The 20,779-nt window shown below is 40.5% G+C and overlaps 2 protein-coding genes across 2 annotated transcripts; one reads left to right on the plus strand and one right to left on the minus strand.

Annotated features, from left to right (window-relative positions):
* Positions 1-12,646: 12,646 nt before the first annotated feature.
* On the minus strand, positions 12,647-14,584 carry LOC104602503 (arogenate dehydrogenase 1, chloroplastic-like). The gene is made up of 6 exons (XM_010266222.3): positions 14,261-14,584; positions 13,810-14,137; positions 13,570-13,652; positions 13,424-13,493; positions 13,132-13,206; positions 12,647-13,036 (listed from the first exon to the last, which is right to left on the minus strand). Exons 1-6 carry the CDS (start codon positions 14,422-14,424, stop codon positions 12,968-12,970), a joined length of 789 nt encoding a protein of 262 aa, XP_010264524.1. The 5' UTR covers positions 14,425-14,584; the 3' UTR covers positions 12,647-12,967.
* A 2,888-nt stretch (positions 14,585-17,472) lies between these two features.
* Positions 17,473-20,260, plus strand: LOC104602502 (aldose reductase-like). Its single transcript, XM_010266221.3, has 8 exons — positions 17,473-17,763; positions 18,312-18,362; positions 18,450-18,523; positions 18,706-18,793; positions 18,994-19,200; positions 19,317-19,388; positions 19,620-19,862; positions 20,012-20,260. The coding sequence occupies exons 1-8, from the start codon at positions 17,620-17,622 to the stop codon at positions 20,099-20,101; spliced, it is 969 nt and encodes a 322-aa protein (XP_010264523.1). The 5' UTR covers positions 17,473-17,619; the 3' UTR covers positions 20,102-20,260.
* The last annotated feature ends 519 nt before the right edge of the window (positions 20,261-20,779 follow it).

The following is a 20,779-nucleotide window of genomic DNA, read 5'->3' on the forward strand; positions in this document are numbered from 1 at the left end:
TGTTGAGTTTGCTATTGCTTTCTTATTCTTTTAAATTTTAGTTATTAAATTTTCCACTCAACTACTTTATCCATTCGGCTAAGAGATTACTGATTTGCTCCCTGTGGGATTCGACCTAGTACCACTTTTTACTACAATTATTTGTTTGTGGGACTAGTACTAATTTTGAGGGCTTCGACAACCCATCAGTTTTCACATGAATTAATACAAGACTTACATTATGTTTTTCAAATTCTGCGTCAATTTAACATGAAACTAAACCCAAATAAGTGTGTCTTCGGTGTCACCTCAGGTAAGTTCCTAGGATACATCGTCAACCGGCGCGGTATTGAGGCCAATCCGGACAAAATAAAGGCCATCCTAGATATGAGACCACCTCGAAAGGTAAAAGAGGTTCAGAGGTTAAAAGGCAAAGGGTTCAGAGGTTAAAAGGCAAAGGCCATCCTAGATATGAGACCACCGGACAAAATCATTTTATGTCTAAGTCAACAGACTGTTGCATGCCCTTCTTCAAGGCAATAAAAGGCAAAGGGTTCGAGTGGAACTCAAACTTTCAACTCGCATTTGACGAGCTCAAGAAATACCTCTCCAGTGTCCCAGTGTTGACCCGACCCGAGGAGGGCGATGTTTTAAAACTGTACCTCTCGGTAAGCGATGAAGTGGTCAGTTCGGTACTGATAAAAGAAGAATATCGGGTCCAACGACCCCTCTACTATGTTAGTAAAATATTGCAGGGAGCAGAAACAAGATATCCGGAGATAGAAAAGCTAGCCTATGCGCTAGTCATTGTGGCCCGCAAACTCCATCCGTATTTCCAAGCCCATACCATCATCGTCCTCATTGGAAAACCCTTGAGGCAAGTATTACTCAGGCTCGAGGTCTCTGGATGTTTGACAAAGTGGGCCATCGAACTCAGTGAGTATGACCTCCAGTACAAGCCACGAACCGCTATCAAAGCTCAAGCCTTAGTGGATTTTTTTGCAGAATGCATGTTCAACTCCAAGGTCCTCAGCCCGGTTGAGCACGAGGCTCCCAGTTCGGGTGAGCTTGGTGCTCCCAGGCCGGTTGAGTCCGAGCCCCGAGAGGTTGCACCAAGTTTGGTATCTCTCCTACTTAAGCCAAGCGCGAACTGGGATGAAGAGCCCTGGATCCTTCACGTAGATAGCTCCTCTAATCAGCAGAGCAGCGGAGCCAGTGTAGTTCTCCACGATTCGAGTGGCACGAAACTAGAGTACGCGCTACGCTTCGAATTCGCGGCATCCAACAATGAGGCAGAATACGAGACGTTGATAGCCGGGCTAGCCCTGGCGCAAGAGGTAAAGGCAAAACACATAGTTATCTGCAGTGACTTCCAGCTCGTGGTAAACCAAGTTACAGGGGAACACGAAGCTTGCGAGGTAACTATGATCGCTTACTTGGCAAAGGTAAAAGAGGCTCTGCTTAGCTTCCAGTCACACTTCATCAAGCAAATCCTGAGGTCAAAGAACGCTGAGGTCGATGCCCTGTCCTGGCTAGCTAGCACCAGTGATAACACCATGAGAACTATGTACATAGACTTACCTCGGCCTAGCATTTTTCGGGGGGCACAGGAGGTCGCTCCTGTCGCCCAAGCAGAACCGAGCTGGATTGATGATGAGAGTAGTCTATGATTTATCCAAGATTGTGATTTTCATATAGTCTATGAATTATTGTGCTTAATGCAATTAAGAGCTTGGCCACCTCTTAATTGATTTGAGTTATGTGAATGAATCGAGAGAGGAATTCACATAATCGACTGAATAATTCATAGTGTGAATTGAATGGAATATAGAGATATATATACATGATTCATTTGAATTTCATGGTTTTCTTGGACTTAATGCACTCCCATCTTGAGAGTTCTACTCGAGAGATCGAAGGGCTACCTGATGGGCGTAGGTTTAGTATATCTCGAGAGAGAATAGTAAATAAAATTGGAAAGACTTCAGCTTATCGGAATGACAAATAATCTTGGTTAATCGAGTCCATTAATATTCATTACATTGGTTAGATGGACCAAAAGCCCTAGTGATTTCATCCATTGCCTATTCGGTTAGTGATCACTTTTGTTTCTATTATGTTTCTCTAGTTTTTATTTTCAGTAGATCTTGCTCAAATCTTAAATTCGATTGTCCAGATAATTAGGGAAGACGATGGTTCTAATACTTATTTTGTTAAATCCCCGTGGGAACGATATTTTTATACTACTTGATAACTAGTGCACTTGCTAGGGTTATATATTTATAGCTATCAAGTTTTTGGCGCTGTTGCCGGGGATTTAATCCTAAAATAATATTGGAACTTGTTAACCTTGGTTAATTTGGATATTTTTATTTTTATTTCTATTTTGTTCCTTATTTATTTTATTTTATTTTATTTGTTCGAACTCTTGTTGTGTTCAGATTTATTTGTGCATGACACACACTAGAAGAGAAGGACTAGCAAGATTCGATCCTGAAATAGAAAGAACCCTTCTTTATTTAAAGAGATGCTTAGGGAGTATCCTCACCATGAAATACCAGCTTGGTATCAAAATCAGACCTTTTATAATGGCATTACCACCCCCTAATCGATCTATTATTGATGCAGCCGCAGGGGGCACTAGCATGAGAAGAACACCAGAGGAAGCCTATGACCTAGTAGATGAGATGGTGTCAAACTGCTACCAATGGAGTAATGATTGAACCAATCAAAGGCCGAATTTCAACTCCTACTCAAACACATACAACACAGGGTTGTGGGATCATCCAAACTTTTCATGGAACAACAATCAACAAAAGGCACCCATGGGATTCCAACAACAACCGCCCCCACAAGAAAAAAAGAGTAATGGGAGGAGATGATTTCTAAGTTCATCAATGCTACTGAAGCAAAATTCCAAAGTCATGAAGAATCGATTAAGAACTTAGAAGTTCAAGTGGGGAAGATTATAAATCTGTTGTCGGAAAGAAAAGAGGAATAGCTGCCCGGCAATACGGAGAAGAATCCAAAAGAGCAAGTAAATCACATAGCTTTAGGAAGTGGGAAGACATTTGGCGAACCCCAGAAGGATGATAAGGAAGCTGATGTGGCCGATTTGCAAAAGGAGATCGAAGGGAGTACACCTAAATTGAGTTCAAATGCTATTAAACTTCCTCTCCCCTACCCTGAAAGAGTCTTGAAAGCTAACTTGGATGAGGAAGTTAAGGAGGTTTTGAACAATTTGAAGGCTGGACAGGAAGGGTGCAAGCCAAGACAAGGTAAGGTTCATTATAATATGTTGTTGATTTCTAATAAGAGACCATTACCCTCTATTTTGCAGGCCCCTGTTCCATATTTAAACCCACCCATGATGGATGGAAGGGGAGCACACCGAAAGTTGAAACCAAGAGAGTTAGAGGATCTGATTCATGATAGGGAAGTTTGTTTTTTTTCTTTTTGTTTTTACATTTCTAGTTTAGTTTTTCTGCCTTTTCTTTGCATTTAACCTCACATTGGGGACAATGTAAGTTTTAAGTGTGGGGGAGGGGATTTAGGATAGAATTTAGGTTGTGTTTTAAAATTGGATTTAGGTTGTGTTTTCTGCATTTGCTTTAAAAAAAAAAGGGACTTAACTCTTCTGGAATCAATTGAAACAATATTCTGGGAAAATTCTTGTGGACCTATTAATGAGATACAATTAAGAAATACACGACCTATCTGAAGCCATTTCTAGTTAAGCTAGTCCTAAATTCAGGTTTAAGTAAATAGGGTGAATATTTTTGGTAGGATGGAGCATAAAATGCACCTACCAGTCAAGTAATTCAATAGTAGGATGGAGCATAAAATGCACCTACTAGCCAACAATTCAAACAGTAGGATGGAACATAAAATGCACCTACTGACCAAGTAATCCTAAAAGTGAGATGGGGCATAAAATGCACTCACTTCCACTATAGAAAACAAAAAAAAAAGAGAGAGAGAGAAAGAGGAGATAAAAATGTTTTCCCTAGTTACTACCTGGTTTGTAGTAGCAAAAATTGGATTGACTGATGAATGAGTCGTGTATGACTTGGTTGTGTTGATTCAACAGTTTGCAATAGTTAACCTAGAATATATGTGGACAAAGATGAAGGAGAGTTGAGTTAAAAATCGGTAGGATAGTTAGTTTGTTCTTGTTTTATTTTTGCTTGAATTTTGTCTTGCCCGAGGACGGGCAAGAGTTTAAGTGTGAGGGATTTGATGAGAGTAGAATTTATCATATTTTTATCCCCAATTATTCTGTCTTTTATACTGAATTAGCACATAATTAGACGCATATTTCTGTTCAGGGCATGAAAGAAGGCATCAGGAGCAAAGAAAGACAAATCAGATGATTTTTCACAATTTCGACATCGTTCAGAGATCTGGGCCTAACTTGGGTATCCAAACTCCGATTGGGCTGATTCAAGACCCACTGGAAATATAAGAAAAAAATCCACAACTTTCATGTTTTGGACTTTCACAGATTCGGCCTGCATCGAAGTCAAATCCGGAACCGAAGTCGCGGAAAATTCACAGGAATGCCCAATCCGTAGTTGAAGCCCAACTTGTAGAAAAGCCTGATTGAAACCCAATTCGCAGAGGAGGTCTAATACGAATCCAAGAACAAGAAACTGAGAAGATTCCTTCCAGATCTAAATTCTTGATGTAATCTTAGAAAGATAAAGGGATTGACTTCATTAGATAAAAAGATAATATTAGAATAAGGATAAGACTTTCTATTCTTGTAAAGATCAACTTCAAGAGGAAGTAAGAGACCACCCCCTCCCCTTTAAGCTATATAAATGAGGGGGCGGACCAGCTTTAGGCATCACACAATCACTCAATCTTGGGGATTGAATCAAGAAGAAAGGAGCAATCAGTCAAGAAAGTGTTAGACAGTTGTGTATGCCCTTAGCTTCAATCAGAATGATGTACTTTATGAGTTTATTGTAAATGAATAAAGATACATATTTGATTCATGTTCCCTTGGTATGTTTCTGTGTAATACCCTTAAACTGGACACTTAATGAGACTCGTGTTAGTTTAGAATGTTCACAGCCAGTGGGTCGGTCTGGGGAGACCTATCCTGACAAGGCTGACACTGTGGTGCCACCAAGTCGGTTGGGGTGGCCTGTCTCAGCTGCCAGGGTGAGACCCTAGGCACATACAGTGTAGGATTAATTGAATCTTTGAACTGGACCAGATTTCCAGTATTGCCCTGGACCTTGGAGATTGATGGGCAAAACTGGAAAGTTACACCCGACCCCTAGACTCGATTATGATACTACACTAGGTGTCGGATTGGGCTGTCTTTGATGTGCCAATCAGTGAGATCCTTAGCGGGGGTCAAAACCTAGGTATGTTGGGACAGTCTGAGAATTCATCTGAGTGGGTGATCATAGTGACAGAATCAGCCCCTTTGTCGGACAAAGGTAATGATCGGGGATGCACTCTCACTGATGGAGACCAAGACTGCCGGCAGCCGATTTCAACCGTTGAGATTTGTTTTGCAAAATATATTTTATATAAGATATAAAAGTATATATGTATGGTTTCTAAATTGTTTGCAAGAAGGTTTTAATTCCCGGGATCCATATAAGTGGAGAGTGCAACACTGTTCCTTGCAGCCGAGGGAGAGGTCCTCTCTTGTCGGGCAGTGTATGATCATTATGGGCTGAGAGGTTAAGTGTAAGACCATTGAGGATAATGCCTGATGGGCTAATCTTGCATCTGCCCACAGTCCCTGGGTGTTACAAGGTGGCTTGGCCCAGGGACCACTTAGTGTAAGTGTTGGGCCCATAGAGCTCATTTGATGGGTTTCAGGGGGTACACTGTCTTCAGTAGTGCATTCGGCTAGGCCTTGTAACAAAGGCTGGGCTGAACCCATGTGGCTGATGTGTAGATCAATGCTTGGGTCCCACGCCATACAAGGAAGCCCAACTGGGCAGCAATTTGGAAGCCTTTTGAGTACATAACCTTAAATGGGCCTTAAGCCCATTTCGAACTGGGCTGATTTGATCAGTCATTTAAAGGGGGCGAATTCTAAAGAGGGTCAGCTGAAAGGATTGGGCTTAGACCCTATCCACTCAGAGAGTCCAAGATCTAAATGGGATTTAGATCTGGAAACCTCCTAATTAGATTAGGAGACAGCTGATCTTATCTGCAGATAAGATAAGGGTTATCCCTTATCACTAAGGGACTTCTAACCCAAATATGATTTGGATTAGCAGCTCCTAATCTGATTAGGAGCTGATCCCTTTTGAGATTATAAAAGGGGAAGGGGGCGGCAGCCTACTACACAACAACACCCATAGCATTCTTCTCTTTGAAAATGGAGAGATTGAGAGATTTCCTGCATACTGCGAATTCTATCCTGCCGCCACCTTCCTGCTTTTGCCATTCCTTCAGTTCGATCTCCAGTTCTTGGGAGCAATCAGGATTGGATCTTGATTTCAATCTTTTGTGAAAAGATTGGTTGGAGCTGTACTCAAGTCGTCCAGTTGATCCTTATGAAGGATCAAGTTCTTTTGAAGAACGTTGCTGATTCTGCTCCACCCTGCACTGCGCCATCTTCAGTGGGAGCAGATTTTGGATCCTTCCTTGGGCGTGAACACCTCCATTGGGAGATAGTATTTCTCCGTATCAGGTATAATTCTCTCCCACTCCTTTTGGTTCAGATCTGGTTCAGTTTATGGTTCAAGATTGATCCTTGAAAATATGATTTTCTAAATAGGGAATACGATTCCCAGTTGAAGGGAGAGATAAAATTTTTGAAATTTGCCCCTTATTCCGCAATCTTTGGGCGTCCATGGGATGGATCTCTCATCCCTTCAGTGGTATCAGAGCCAAGGTTCAAATCTTGAACCAATTTGTTTCAGATCTGAACCTGCGCAAATGGGCAGAAGGTGTTCTACCCGATTTGCGCAGATATGGGTTTTGGGAAATTTTGTTCCCAAAATTAATGGGTGAATAATCTGAAATTAATTTTATAAATCTGATTATTATTTAGAATTGTTCTTTATGATTTTCTTGATTTATGGGCTGTTCGTACAAGAGGAGATCGAAATCTTGGTTTGCGCAGGGAACCTGCAAGATTTGCAGTTTCTTGATTTATTTGTTACATTTGGTCTGTAAATAATTTTTTTTTTATTTTCTAGACTCAATGTATAGGTATTCGATCTGTTGTAATTATTAATAGAAATAGGATTTCTATTTATTTTAATTATGGATCGAAGATGGCGACGCAGAAAGGGAGATTTCGCAGAGAAGAAGATTTCGCAGATGGGAGAATCGCCATCTGCGATTTGCAGTTTGTGAAACTGCATTCTATGATCTAACCTCTGTTTTGCAGGATGGATTGTACGAACAGCCCTGATTTACTGATTGTTGCTTTTCTTTTATCAGTAATTAATTTCAGATTATTTTCTTGAATTAAAGATTTAAGTAGAAATCAAACCCTAGACCCATTCGAACCAAGATTGGTTCAAACTGTTTGGACCAAATCTAGGGTTTAATCAAGGCTGAAAGTCAGCCCTAATTTTCCCACTAATGGGCCTGAGGATTGATGTTTAATTAAATGGTTAATTCGGCCCAACCTGTAAAGGCCCAGTTTTAAATAGTTAAAACTGCTAAAAGCCCACTTAACCCTTAAAGCTATATGGGTTGAACCGTTCGGCCCATATACCTAGATAATGTTAATGGTTAATATTATGGATTTAAAATGGGCTTCAAATGGGCTTTACAGATAATTAATTGATTGGATCAATTTATCCCTGCATGTGATGTATGGATGTGTGATGTGCTACGTACATGGGCCATAAGTACTTGGCCCATGCTCAATCGACAGTGGCTCTTTCGCACACCATGGCTGAATGCACATCATTGCCATGGTGTCCCTTTTGGTCATTGGATGACCTCCCTCAATGGTGGGCCCCACACCTCATCATGAGGTCTCGTGCGGAATCCTAGCCGATTTAGGCCCACCAAAATCTGGCTTTATGAAAGTCAGTGGGAGCCACTTTGGTTTGACCTAAAGATAAAACTAGGGCGTAATTATCTGTTCCCTCCAGATAATATGAGTGCATGTGATAGGGAGATTCATATGATGAACTCTTTAAAGGCCTTCCATCATTAGCACAAGGATGGGTCCTTCAGTAATGAGGAAACGCACCAGAAAATGGGCTATCCATTTGCTGTTGGGCTTGTCTAAGTGTTTCATAAGATGATAGGGGCGTCATAGACCGATGTGGGAGGGGCTTCACCAGAAAATGGGAACTCTCTCACGGTACCTTGGCGTTCACGAATATGATGGGTAAGCACTCACTGGACAGAAAGGTTTACCTGAAAACGGCTCTGAACCTTGTCTGACAGAGGCCAAAGGGAAAACTCATATGATGAGTGGATATGATCCTTCACAGAAAGGTGGTGGGGTTATGCAGCTGAAACAGTTGGTCTCATGCACCCTATGTGATTTCCCACATTTCCAGAGACAACCCGTAGTCTCCGTCGCTGAGAAAGGAGGGAAATCTCAGAGACGAATAAATGGAAATGGATCGTAGATTAAAATCCATATCTATGAAATGAACATGAATCAAATTAGGTCGTGGACTGATGTTTGCTCTTTTATCAGAAAATGGCAAACGGATCTTTTGCAAAGCTACTTGATGACAACAAGTTGAAGGGCCCAAACTATGCTGACTGGTATAGAAACCTTATGCTGGTCCTTGCTTCTGAAAAACTTGATAAAGTGGCAAAGAATCCTGCCCCGGAGCGTCCGGGAGATAGGGCTTCTGAGGCCCGAAGGAGAGACTATCAAGAATGGGAGGAGAAAAACTCCCTTGCCCGGTGTTACATCATTGCCTCGCTGGACAATCCGATACAGAGGCAGTTCGATCAGATCGAACTTGCCAAGGACATATTGGACAGTCTCAGGACGATGTATGAAGAGCAGAATCGTTCTACTCGACAAAAGGTCTTGAAACAGTTCATGACCACACAAATGTCCAAGGGTCAACAAGTTCATGACCATTGTCTTCGGATGATGGGATACATCAACGAACTGGAGGCTCTTGGATCCGGGCTGGACCTTGCAACCCAGATAGATGCTATCCTTAACTCTTTGCCTCCTTCCTTTAATCCGTTCATCATGAACTATAACATGAACAAGCTGAATGTCAGCTTACAAGAGCTCAGCAATATGTTGCAAAGAGCTGAAGAAACCATCCAACGGCTCCCCACTATTTATAGCCATTGTACTCGCGCATCAACGACCAAGATCGAAACCATCCAACGGCTCCCCACGAAACCAGTTGCACACCCCCCGAGGAAAAGATAGTTTGGCGCGCATTTTTTACGTTCAAAAATTTGAAATCGTTTACGCACGTGAGCTACACGCAGCCCGGGATTGACCCCTGGCCGAACCAAGCCAACCCTGGTTGAGCCAAGAACACAAGCAGGTCAGACCGGAGAAGTTCCAACCCAAGGCCAAGATGTCCCAAGGCAAATCCACCCGTCATCCCGTGAACTCCCCACGCCGGGTCAAGACCTCGGGCATGGGGAGTGGGGGGCAATTGATGGAGGGAGATTTGACCCGACCCCTTGGCCATGCGGCACGTGGAAGCAACCGAGAGTGACCTGGCAGAAGCGCCAGCTCGGCACGACAGCGGGCCCACAACTCGAGCTCCGAGAAAAGGAGTCCCAAGCTCCCCCAAAGGAAGAACCTACAACCCGAGCTCCGAGCTAAAGAGTCCCGAGCTGCCCAAGGAGGAACCCGAGCTCTCCCTTCGAGGTCCTGAGCCTTTCGAGGAGCACAAAAGGCAAAAAACCCGAACTGCCCACCTAGGGGCAGTTCGGGCCACACTTCTATCCGGACTCAAGACCACCTCGCACACCACTTTGACTCCCAGTCGCCTAACTAAGCAACCGTACCTGACGCCCAGGAAGCCCGTACATGGAGGCGGCGCACCTGACTGATTAGGGGTCCGACACGTGACAGCCACCCGCCAACGGCCACCTGCCACCGCCATCTCAGATGTGGCAGAGACGGCCTTGACAAGGAACAGTGGAGGTTATGACACCCGAACTGGCAACTGGCAACTGGCAATGGAGGTTATGACACCCGAACTGGCAACTGGCAATTGTCAGTGGAGGAAATGACACCCGATCTGGCAGAGGAAATGACACCCGATCTGGCGAAGGTAATGATACCCGAACTGGTAGAGGTATGGAAGTAAGTGTACAGGGTGATTATAAAAGACCCCCATCTCCCAAGGAATGAGGTATGTGATTCTTGCTCTTTCTGGTCTTGAAGTAATTCATTTCCCTTGCCTTCTCAAGAGCACTAACTTGAGTTTCGGAGTGTTCCAATCGGGTCCCCCCCCCAGAACTCTCCAAGTTCTTCCTTGTTTCAGGCACCTCCGATTCCATCAGAGGCGAAGTAACCGGCAGCTAGGATTGACCGAATTGCACATCATCAGGTTCCCTTGTCACAACTACCAACTTTGACGGTAAAAGTTAAAATCTGGCCTGTTGGGTTGGGTTAGTTGCGGTAAAAGAACATACAAATTTTGTGTTAGTTCTTGACCTTCAATCTACTCAACTATTTTGACATGCGTTTATTTGGTACAAAGATCATTCAATCAAAAAACACCGCCGAAGCAAACAATATGTTAGAGTTGTAGCAATTTCTATAGATCATGGTTTTCAAAATCGGACCGGACTGGACGGTACCAGAAAAACTGAGAACAGGTCATTTGACTGGTTCTGTTTTTCCTCAAACGCGCTTTTCTTCTCAAAACCGTGAATTTTGATCAACAAACCACTAAACTGGCCAATTAACCGTTCGAACCGTTTTTCAAATATTTTTTTAGTTTTTTATTTTTTTGTCAAAATGGGCCAACCATTCGGGTTGAACAGTCAAACCGTTTGAACTGGTAACCGGACCCTAACCGGTTCTATTTTAAAAACATGCTATAGATACCTCTTCGTTGTTAGGTTAGCAATTCATAATCCAGATCGTGGATATGAAATGGGTATCTCCGCTCAGTTCTCACAAAATAAACAGAACTGTAGAAAAAAAGTGCAACAGATCCCGGCTCACAAGGGAGTGGGAGAACCTTCTCCTACATGCAATACAGATTGTCCCTTTGAGGCTTTAAATAGGTGTTCAAACCTTCGCGGCCTTTTTTCTAATCAAATCTGGGATAGATTGAGAGATATAATTCCAATTAATCCAAATCATATGGTGTCAATCCAGGTGAGAGAAGATCAACAGAGATCATGAAGACGAGTTGCATTGTCAGTTATATTCTATGGAGGATTTGGAAAAATAGCAATAGTAAAAGCCTTCTCCCTCTGCCCATTACAATAGAAAAAGCCTTGTGGGAAGCAAGAGAGTTTGATGCAGGTGGCTTAGGTGTCTTTACTGGAATAGGGAGGTTTGCTGACCTAACCAAACACTCTGTTCAAAGTTGGGCTTGGTTTGAGAGCTCGGTCAGATGTTCATAGTATTAAATCTGGCTGCCTCCAAGTTCAGCACTTGGCCCAGGCATCGCACAGACCTTTAATCTAAGTTTGAGCCAACCTGAGCCCAACCAGCCTCCACCTCTGGTATGGCAAAACAACCTCATCTCAGAAGACAAAGTCCAGTCTACTTTGTCATAAGCCCTCTCAAGATCTAATTTGATAATCATTCCTAACTTGCCCAAATGCTTCCTATCTTCAATAAGTTCTGTTGCAAGTAGGATGTTATAGTAATTTGTTTCCCTTTGACAAAAGCTTACTAATTTGGAGAAATCAAATCTCTTATAACTTCTTTAACTCTCCCTACCAAGATCTTAACAATAATCTAAGTTATTGGTCTAAAATCTTTCACCTCTAAGTTACCTTTTTTTTTGAGAATTAGACAGATAAAAATTGAATTCTTACCTTCGTTTATGACTGTTGAATGGTGAAAGTCTCTGAATACCTCCATCAAATAAGATTTAATAGTGTCCCAACAAATCTGGTAGATGAATAAAGGAAAACCATCCAGCCCCAGGGCTCTATCCCCCTGCATGTTAAGGACAGCCTCTCTTATCTCCCATCCCTCAAAACTTCTCTCTACCCAAGCAGCCCAAGCCTACTCTTCCTCCAGTTCTAATCCATTCAAACTAATGTTATTAGGAATAATTGGTATTTGAGTCATTGGGTTAGTATAAATGCTTGTTGGTTATCTGAAACTTTCTTCTTTTGGCTCTGTTTCTAGCATTGGCTATTCATAACAAGAAAATAAGGAAATAAGGCTATTTTTTGTTTGAAGGAAAAAGTTAGGGAAAGCCTTTCGCTACCTTTTTCCTTTGAACCAAACACATCCTGTAAGACTCTTGAGGTACATGGATGCTTCTTTGGAACGTGGCTAATCTATGGTATGAGGTAATGTGCTGTTGCTTTCTTTCTTGTGGTTAGAGGGGGGGTTGAGGTCTGAATATTTAGGTTAATGGGGTAGGCTAGAGAGCTTGAATTTATGTAAGCTCACATATCCACTGTGCTTTGGATAACCTACTTATTTCACCACATCCTCGTTACTATATTAAATGATTTTAAGATATTAAGATTTTTGTTGGATATGAAACTGTAACAGAATAAACATTGTCAAGAAGCACTGAACTGAAATAACCTGTATGAGTTGGTTAGATTAATTGGTAGAAGTAAGGTTACATGCCTTGTGGTAATAGTCAAATAGTACAATGATGTTATCATCATCCAAAGTTTTCCTCAACTATTTGGGATTCCTAACCAAAAGAAGTAAAAAAAAAAGAAAGAAAAACTATTTGTGATTCTTGGTTACGTTTGGTATGTGTTGGAACTATGAACCAGTACTCATGCATTACCATTATTCGAAACCACGATTGACTTTTGTAGACAAGGTTCTTGTACAATGATAAATGAATAACAACAGAAAAAAATAACAGGGTTGATTTCTGTTCTGCTACTTATCCTCCATTTTTTCAAGCAGCTTCTGTTTGACAGTGAGAAACGCAAGCTCCAGGTTCCTCAGCTGGTAAAATGAGTATCATTTGGTTACTGATTGGATCATTATGCACTATATGCTTATAGAAATTAAAAAAAAAAAAAAGGAAGCTTGTCCTATACCTCCTGCATGGCAAACTTGTTATGCATGAACAATCCACAATATAGATCCAGACTATCTTTGATGGTGTTCTCTTTCTGCAGTAAGTACCTTGTGTTAGCCTCAGGTCAGTGTGCTTTACTTTGTCATTTAGGGTGTACTGGTAAATGATCAAACCTCTGATGACATTGTCTATGTAATTAGTGAAAGGCTGGACCATAGGTTTGATCTCGTGGTGATGCATTAGAAAGGTAAAATGAGAAGGATGATAAGAATGGACCTAATAACTAACTTAATTTTAATTTCTTATCTTACCAATTGAACAAGAGTCTGGAAGCCCTTTGTGTCCATGCCTGTGGACTTGATCTCCATTTCAGACAAAATCCTATTAACAACAAAATATTACCTCATGTAAAGAAATAATTCAGGGGTACGGGTGGGGGGCAAGGCAAGATAGGTACCTGCCGATGGTGTGGGTGAGAAATTGACCTCGAGCAGCCAGTTGATCATGTTCTTCGCAAGACATTGCCACCATTCTGCAACCCTGAATTAATTGCAGTATTGATATTGGCATCATAAATATCAATTATCAAAGCTGGGAGATAATAAGGGTAGTTTAGTAATTAAAATCTAATAGCAAAACTGAGAGCCCCAAAGAAATACATACCCAGTCGGCGGTGGGAAATGGGAATCAATCTTACCTCAGTTTGAAAAATTTGAAGGAACCGGGAGCAGGTATCTTCATCCCTGATGCGGACTCTGTCGTAGACGAAGGGAAGAGCCGTCCAGCCATCCTTACCACTCTCGGGGCCGAACATGGGGTGTGTGCAAAGCAAGTCTGATTCTGGTGGGAGTACTTGCAATAAGTGATCTCTTGGGTATTGTTTGACGGAGAGAACGTCGACGAAAAGCGTCGTCTGCCTTTTCAGACGGTGAAATGGGATCGATCTCACTACCTCCGATAACGATAAAATGGATGTGCATAGTAATATCACGTCGTTGTCTGCATCAAAAAATGTGTCCATTTCCCTGTTTTTTGTATTTGTTATTGTAAATGAACAAATCGGATGTTGCGTATGTTGTGTATCAAAAAAAAGAAATGCAGGTTTACAGTTTACAGATAGATAGATATACGAATGTGTGTGTGCGTACCTGAAGAATGGAATACCCAAGTGGGTGCAGAGGTGCGAGTGGTCCGATCGAGATGTGGCTGTTAGCGTATGGCCTTGTTTGATCATAGTGGCTGCCAGGAACCGAGCAAAGGGCCCGAAGCCTATAATCCCAATCCTTAGGGTTTTTGTTGGAGAAGAAGACATGGCGTCGTCTCTGGTACTGATACTCTTTCCTCTTCCTATGTAACTAGCACTAGCCTACAAATAGCTAGCTAGCTACACGACAGCGAATCAAATAAAATCCAATACATCGCGTGAACTGTTTGAATGGGAATGACAAATTTGCAATCAAAAGGGATTTCTTTTGTTAGAAAAATAAAAAATGATGATATGGTCAAACACGCCTCAATTACTAAAATGCGAACACGGCAGTCAGCTATTGACCAAAACCTACTCGAGTAAAAGTACCTCTAAACTCTGAAGTCTCAGAAAATCACTTTTTATTACCTCCTCTTACCGTTAAATTTGACAGAAGAGTCTTTTTTGCCCTTAATTACTTTCCAAATTTTCAAAATATGCCAATAGGAGCCAAATTGTTGATCTACCTCCAAAAACATATTGTAAGCCAAATCTCGAAGCTGAACACCTTTAGTTGGGACGAATCAAACTTGACGTTTTCGAAAAACAGAGCTGAGAGCTCCTCCTTCTTTGCCCAGATCCTCATCTTGTAATCCAAGTTCAACCACCGGGGAGTGCATCAGGTTCAACCAGCCAGGAATATACAGTAATGAAATGGAGGTGCAGTGGGATGATGCTATATAGATTTGCATCAACGTTAATGCTCCATACCCGCCTACCCGGGATGGATTTGATGTATCAAGTTGTTTACTTGGTTGAGGTGGTCCTTGACTCCTTGTTTTTTATGACTATCGAAGGTCCCACGAGTCGTATGTCCGATAGGGAAAGGAGAATCTCCAAAGGGATTTGGCACCGATGCCATCCTCACCGTTGTGTTTGGGTGTTGACAGGGGCAAAATTGAGTTTTAGAAAATTTACAAGTGTCGTGTGATGTCACCTATAAATATGCATATAGACAATTGGTGGACAGGAGTGATATTTGTCATATTTCTGAAACTTTAGAGGTATTTTAGGTAATTGCCAGATAATTTAGAGATGTTTTAAGAAATTTCTTAGTTCTTTCAATAAAATCATTGTCCATATAAATGAGAGTGCAGAACTTTTGTGTAACTAAAATACGCCAGTTGGTCCCTCTTTAATGTAATTTGAATAATTATTTTACTCTAAGGTTTATAGTATTGTTATTTTTATTGGGAGCAACCTGATACGTCCCTACAGAAGGTGTATGGGGGTTTGACTGATTTAGGGGGTGGAGGAGTTTTAAATCAATTTCCCTAAATTGATTTTAGAAAAAAAAAATAAAGGACCGACGTGGTATCAGCCTGTATTGATATTTAAAACCTTGTTTTACTTCTCACTCAAATTCCTTTCATTAAATCTTATATTTATGAGATTAACTCTCTAAATCTTATTTCAGATGTTCGAACTTGCTTACTAGCTAGTGTTGCCTATGCTTTGGTCTCGAAAGAAAACCACCTCATTACTACAATAGGAAATCCATGTCAAGCGGCAGGAAACAAAGATGCTGAATTAATTGCATGTTATAATTAAAGTTCTTCAAACAGCTCAAATGGAAGGAATCAAGAAAGTGTTCATCATATCTGATGCAGAGTAGACAGTGCAAAAAATCCAGAGTAAAGACCACAATGGCAGTTGGTTAGAGACCATGCTCCTGGATCACATATTTTGTTTAATCAGATCATTCAAAGATATCCAAATCAAGCACATAAACCGTAACCAAAACTCTCTGGCTCATTTTTTTTTTCACTTATTGGTCATGTAAATATAAATATTAGCTATGTATGTAATGAATTTACAGTTTTGGCTTTCTGCAAACATTAAATAAAGTTTGCACCTATTTTTCCAATAAATAAAAAAACAGTACAAAAGAAATCCAAAAATTAACTTACAGAGTAACAAATTATAAAAAATCGGGAAGGGATTGAGTTCAGGATCAGGAACGGGGCATGCAAAACCCAGCCACACCTTATTGCCATTCCTAAGAGTTACAGATAATTTAAGAGAGAACAATGAGTGTGTTTTTTTGAAAATACAGTTTCTAAAAACAATGCCATTTTTATTGAAAATTGGCAACAATATATTCTTCATTGTCTCTCCCTCCTCATTATATCCTTCTTAGTCCTTTCACATTACTACACTCAACACCCCTGTTTTCCTCTTCATTAGAGCTCCATTCATTTACATTCGAAAATCTCCAATGACATTGGATGGGCTCCTCATAGGATGGATGTATCTAGGGGCACACTCTCAGGCTATGTTTGATTTGAAAGAAAAAAGTAGGAAAAGGAAGAGAAAGACATGAAAACCAAGACAAAGTTTATAAAGGTTTCTTTGCCTTCTACCTACATTTTTCTAGATTTTCCCTATACATACGAGTGTAAATGGGTGGAAATCTAGTGAATACTAAAAGAAGGGTGGTGAGGTGACAACATGGAAGGACTAGGAAGGATATAATGAGGAGAGAGAATAAAGAAAAAGGCTCGGTTGGGAAAGTGGAAGAGAGAATCTGATGTGGCCAATTTTATTTTTATAATAATAAATAAATTTATATTTTAAAATACAGAAAAAAAAACATACATAGAAGTTCTTTTTTATCAGTATGGAATGTATTTTAGTGATAGAACTGTCAATATATCTCTATATACTAACCTTTGATAGCCGCATGAATACTAAATTGTGTCTTGTTCATATTTAGAATGTCAATTGAATTGGATTTGATTCAATTCCATTCAAGTCAATGTGAATTCATCATAAATAAATCAGGTTCAATCCAATTCAATGAATATTTAGATTTGTTTTGATCTAATATAAATTTATTAGATCAAATCCAATCTCATAATTATTTTGGATCGGATTGGTGTTGGTCCGTCCAGCCTTTTGAACTGGACGGAGTCCGATCTAAAACGGTGTATTGACACCCTTAGTTCATACGATGCCACAACAATACTAAATGATGGTGGTGTTGTCACCATTTACAACACATGTCAACCGCGTGGCAAGTGTTCCCACATGCAGCTGGCCTTTTGCATTGCTTGGCACTTTCTAGAGTCTTACACGAATATCCCTCGTCCCCTCTTAGTAATAAATCAAATTGTGAGAAGACTGACTGACTTGCAATAACTAGTAAGTGAGAGGAAACGCCCCTCCAGGCACCATCCCATTCCCACAAGGCCACAACCCATTACCCTAAAAAGCATATACAGGTGTAGAACAGAGCAGCAAGCTGAAATCTGAGAGGAAATGGCTCAGGATGCATTGGTAACACGCGACGTGAACACCGAGTCATTTCGACTCGTGAGCGGTCATAGCATACCAGCCGTGGGTTTGGGTACTTGGAGGTCTGGTTCTCAAGCTATCAACTCTGTCTTCACTGCAATTGTTGAGGTACTTCCTACTTGCCTCCTCCTAAATCACTAAATATTACACTCCTCCTACTTCTGCTATGGTTTACGGTGTAGATTGTATGTTAATTTGTTGATCTGTAGCCATTTATTTCATGGGTCCTAACTACTAGGTAAGTTTTCAAGTGAGGAACTTCATGAGAGCTGTCATAAAGTGGGACGCATCCAACGGGTTATTTTTATCATTTTCTTAGAAATTCGTTTTCTGGAATTTATCATGATTCGATTCCGATGAAAGAAATCTCAGTAAAGGATGTTTTTCAATGTTTGGTTGGCCTTTGAAAATAAATATTTTAAAAGAGTTATGGTATAAATTAATATTTGTACAACAATGGCTTTTGATGTTCCTAAAATTTTGATGAGTCGCTTTTCCCTTAAACAAAAAGGGATTGATATCTCCTGATTCGCATAACTCATTCAGCTGGTTTAATCACTTTTCTTTTGTTGCTCATATACAATCAACTGCTGCCTAGACGTTGTTTTTGAGGGCAACTATAACATTTTTTTTTTTTTTTGCAATCAACGTTACAGGCTGGATACAGACATGTGGATACGGCTTTAGAGTATGGAGTTCAAGAAGAGGTTAGCCCAACATCAGTTGCTAATAATAAGATTGATGAAGCTCAAATTTTGAGCCTTTTTCGATGATGGTTTCAATTCAACTTTCAGGTGGGAAATGCTCTCAGCGCAGCCATTCAAGCAGGCGTGGATAGAAAAGATCTCTTCATCACATCAAAGCTATGGTAAATGCTTTCGACTCTGCTCTGCAAATCTAGACCCTTCTGTGCAGACCTTCTTTCCCTTCAATATTTGACATACACGTACATCAGATAATATAATATCATTGAATACTTATAACAAGATAGGGAATTGAATCATTGATTTGGTTTGACCAAGAAACACCTGCCATTATTGTGTTTTGAAGGTGCACTGACTTGTCACCAGAGAGGGTAAGGACTGCGTTGATGAACACCCTTCAGGAACTACAGCTGGACTATCTTGATCTCTATTTGGTAAGCAAATAAAAGAAAAGTAGAACCTTTGATTTTGGGATTTTAAATCTAAGCTACAAAACCTTGTAGATTAAATCCATGTTGAAATGCTTTGCAGAGAGCAGGAAATCCCCTCCTGACTCCATAGCTAGTAGTATTAATTCCAGGCTTTAATCTGTTGATAGTACCTATGCTCTAACATGGTTATGAGATATTTGTAGATCCACTGGCCATTTCGGCTTAAAGATGGAGCAACGAAGCCTCCAAGGGCTGGGGATGTGTTGGAGTTTGACATGGAAGGAGTTTGGAGAGAGATGGAGAAGCTTGTGAAGGATAATCTTGTCAGGGACATTGGTGTTTGCAATTTCACAATTACAAAGCTCGAAAAGTTACTTAAATTTGCTCAAACCATGCCATCAGTGTGTCAGGTAAATCAGCACAGAGAGACGTGAGAGAATGTAAGATTCTATCATATCATATAGCAAAATCTGATAAAAACTGTTAAGCATAATAATTGATTTGTTTTTACTTCTTTTTGCTTCAGATCGAGATGCATCCTGGATGGAAGAATGATAAGATGTTGGAAGCTTGCAAGAGGAATGGCATCCATGTGACTGTAAGATCAATCAAGACATCTGTTCTTGGGTTCGATTTGATTTGGACTTTTGGGTACTGTTGATAGCTATAGTGAATGGATAACATCGATCATAATTATCATTGAAAAAGCTCTGTTTCCTAGCTATATATTTATGTATGAGCAGACGCTTCTGTTTATACAGAGATGGGTGTCATGTTGTTAAGTTAAGCTAATTTATAAATATATCTGCTATTGCTATTGCAAATGCAGGCTTATTCTCCATTGGGATCGTCTAAAGGGGGGAGAGACCTCATCCATGACCCAACAGTTGATAGAATAGCAAAGAAACTGAACAAGACGCCAGGCCAGATATTGGTTAAGTGGGCCCTGCAGAGAGGGACCAGCGTCATTCCCAAATCAACCAACCCCGAAAGGATCAAAGAAAACATACAAGTATGTGGATGGGAAATCCCGGCCCAGGACTTCAAGGCGCTCTGCAATCTTCCTAATCAGGTAGGGTACTCCTCTCCAGCACAGGTATCTGTACCTCTGTTTTCATTTGGACGAATTATAACTTGCTCTAGTCTCTAAATCTACTGCATCCGATCGATCGAGTTTTAAACTTTGTTGCATTTAAATTTTGCGTGAGTCTCTGCGTGCAGAAGCGGGTATTGGACGGAGAGGATGTGTTTGTGAACAAAAGTGATGGACCATACAGGAGTGCGGCCGATCTGTGGGACCATGAAGATTAATTGCTTCTGATGATGCAATACAGAATAACATGGGTGTAATTATATAGAGTGCTTTCAGTGTGTTTTATAGAATAAATAAATCAACAAACAGATAGATACCTAGAATTAGTACTGTTCATCCGTGTTCTGTGGTTGATGATATCAGTGGTTTTTACACAACAAATTAGGGAGGTTAAAAAGGTTTTTCACATTTTAACTGAATCGGGTGTAAAATGAAATGGTATGTTTATAACCGAGTCGGTGATAGAGTTCAACGAACAAGTTAATAATAATCCAACTAGCCAGATAGGAGAAACTCAGCTAGCCGCTATTGTATTTATGATGGCTGGGGAAATTTTGATCCAATAATGAGTTATTTGATTTTATAGTCTTTGTTAAGTTTCGGGTAAAATACAAAAAACTTTCCCTGAAGTTTCTGACATTCATAAAAACATCCCATCCCCTATAGTTTTATTGTAACAGATACCTCTCCTGAATTTTTTGAAAAATTGGACTAAAATCTCCTTTCCATTACTGACCGACATTGAAAACGTTATGTTGTTAACAACGGCTCTATGCAAGCAACTCTTGTACTGTCTTTGGACAGAGTCTGAAATAAAAGAAATTAATCCAACAAAATATAAATCATTCATTCTAATATTCTATTCCTGCATATAAATACAACTATTGATCTTATTT

Source organism: Nelumbo nucifera, chromosome 2 (assembly GCF_055504915.1).
Source record: "Nelumbo nucifera cultivar China Antique chromosome 2, China Antique-T2T, whole genome shotgun sequence".
Lineage (NCBI taxonomy): Eukaryota > Viridiplantae > Streptophyta > Magnoliopsida > Proteales > Nelumbonaceae > Nelumbo > Nelumbo nucifera.

Coding starts and splice junctions, on each gene's coding strand:
- LOC104602503 (XM_010266222.3), bottom strand. CDS start 14,424: ATGTCTTCTTCTCCAACAAAAACCCTAAGGATTGGGATTATAGGCTTC. Junction 14,138..14,260: donor TTGGGTATTCCATTCTTCAG/GTACGCACACAC, acceptor TACAAAAAACAG/GGAAATGGACACATTTTTTG. Junction 13,037..13,131: donor ACAAGTTTGCCATGCAGGAG/GTATAGGACAAG, acceptor TCATTTTACCAG/CTGAGGAACCTGGAGCTTGC.
- LOC104602502 (XM_010266221.3), top strand. CDS start 17,620: ATGGCTCAGGATGCATTGGTAACACGCGACGTGAACACCGAGTCATTT. Junction 17,764..18,311: donor TCTTCACTGCAATTGTTGAG/GTACTTCCTACT, acceptor TCAACGTTACAG/GCTGGATACAGACATGTGGA. Junction 18,524..18,705: donor TTCATCACATCAAAGCTATG/GTAAATGCTTTC, acceptor TGTGTTTTGAAG/GTGCACTGACTTGTCACCAG.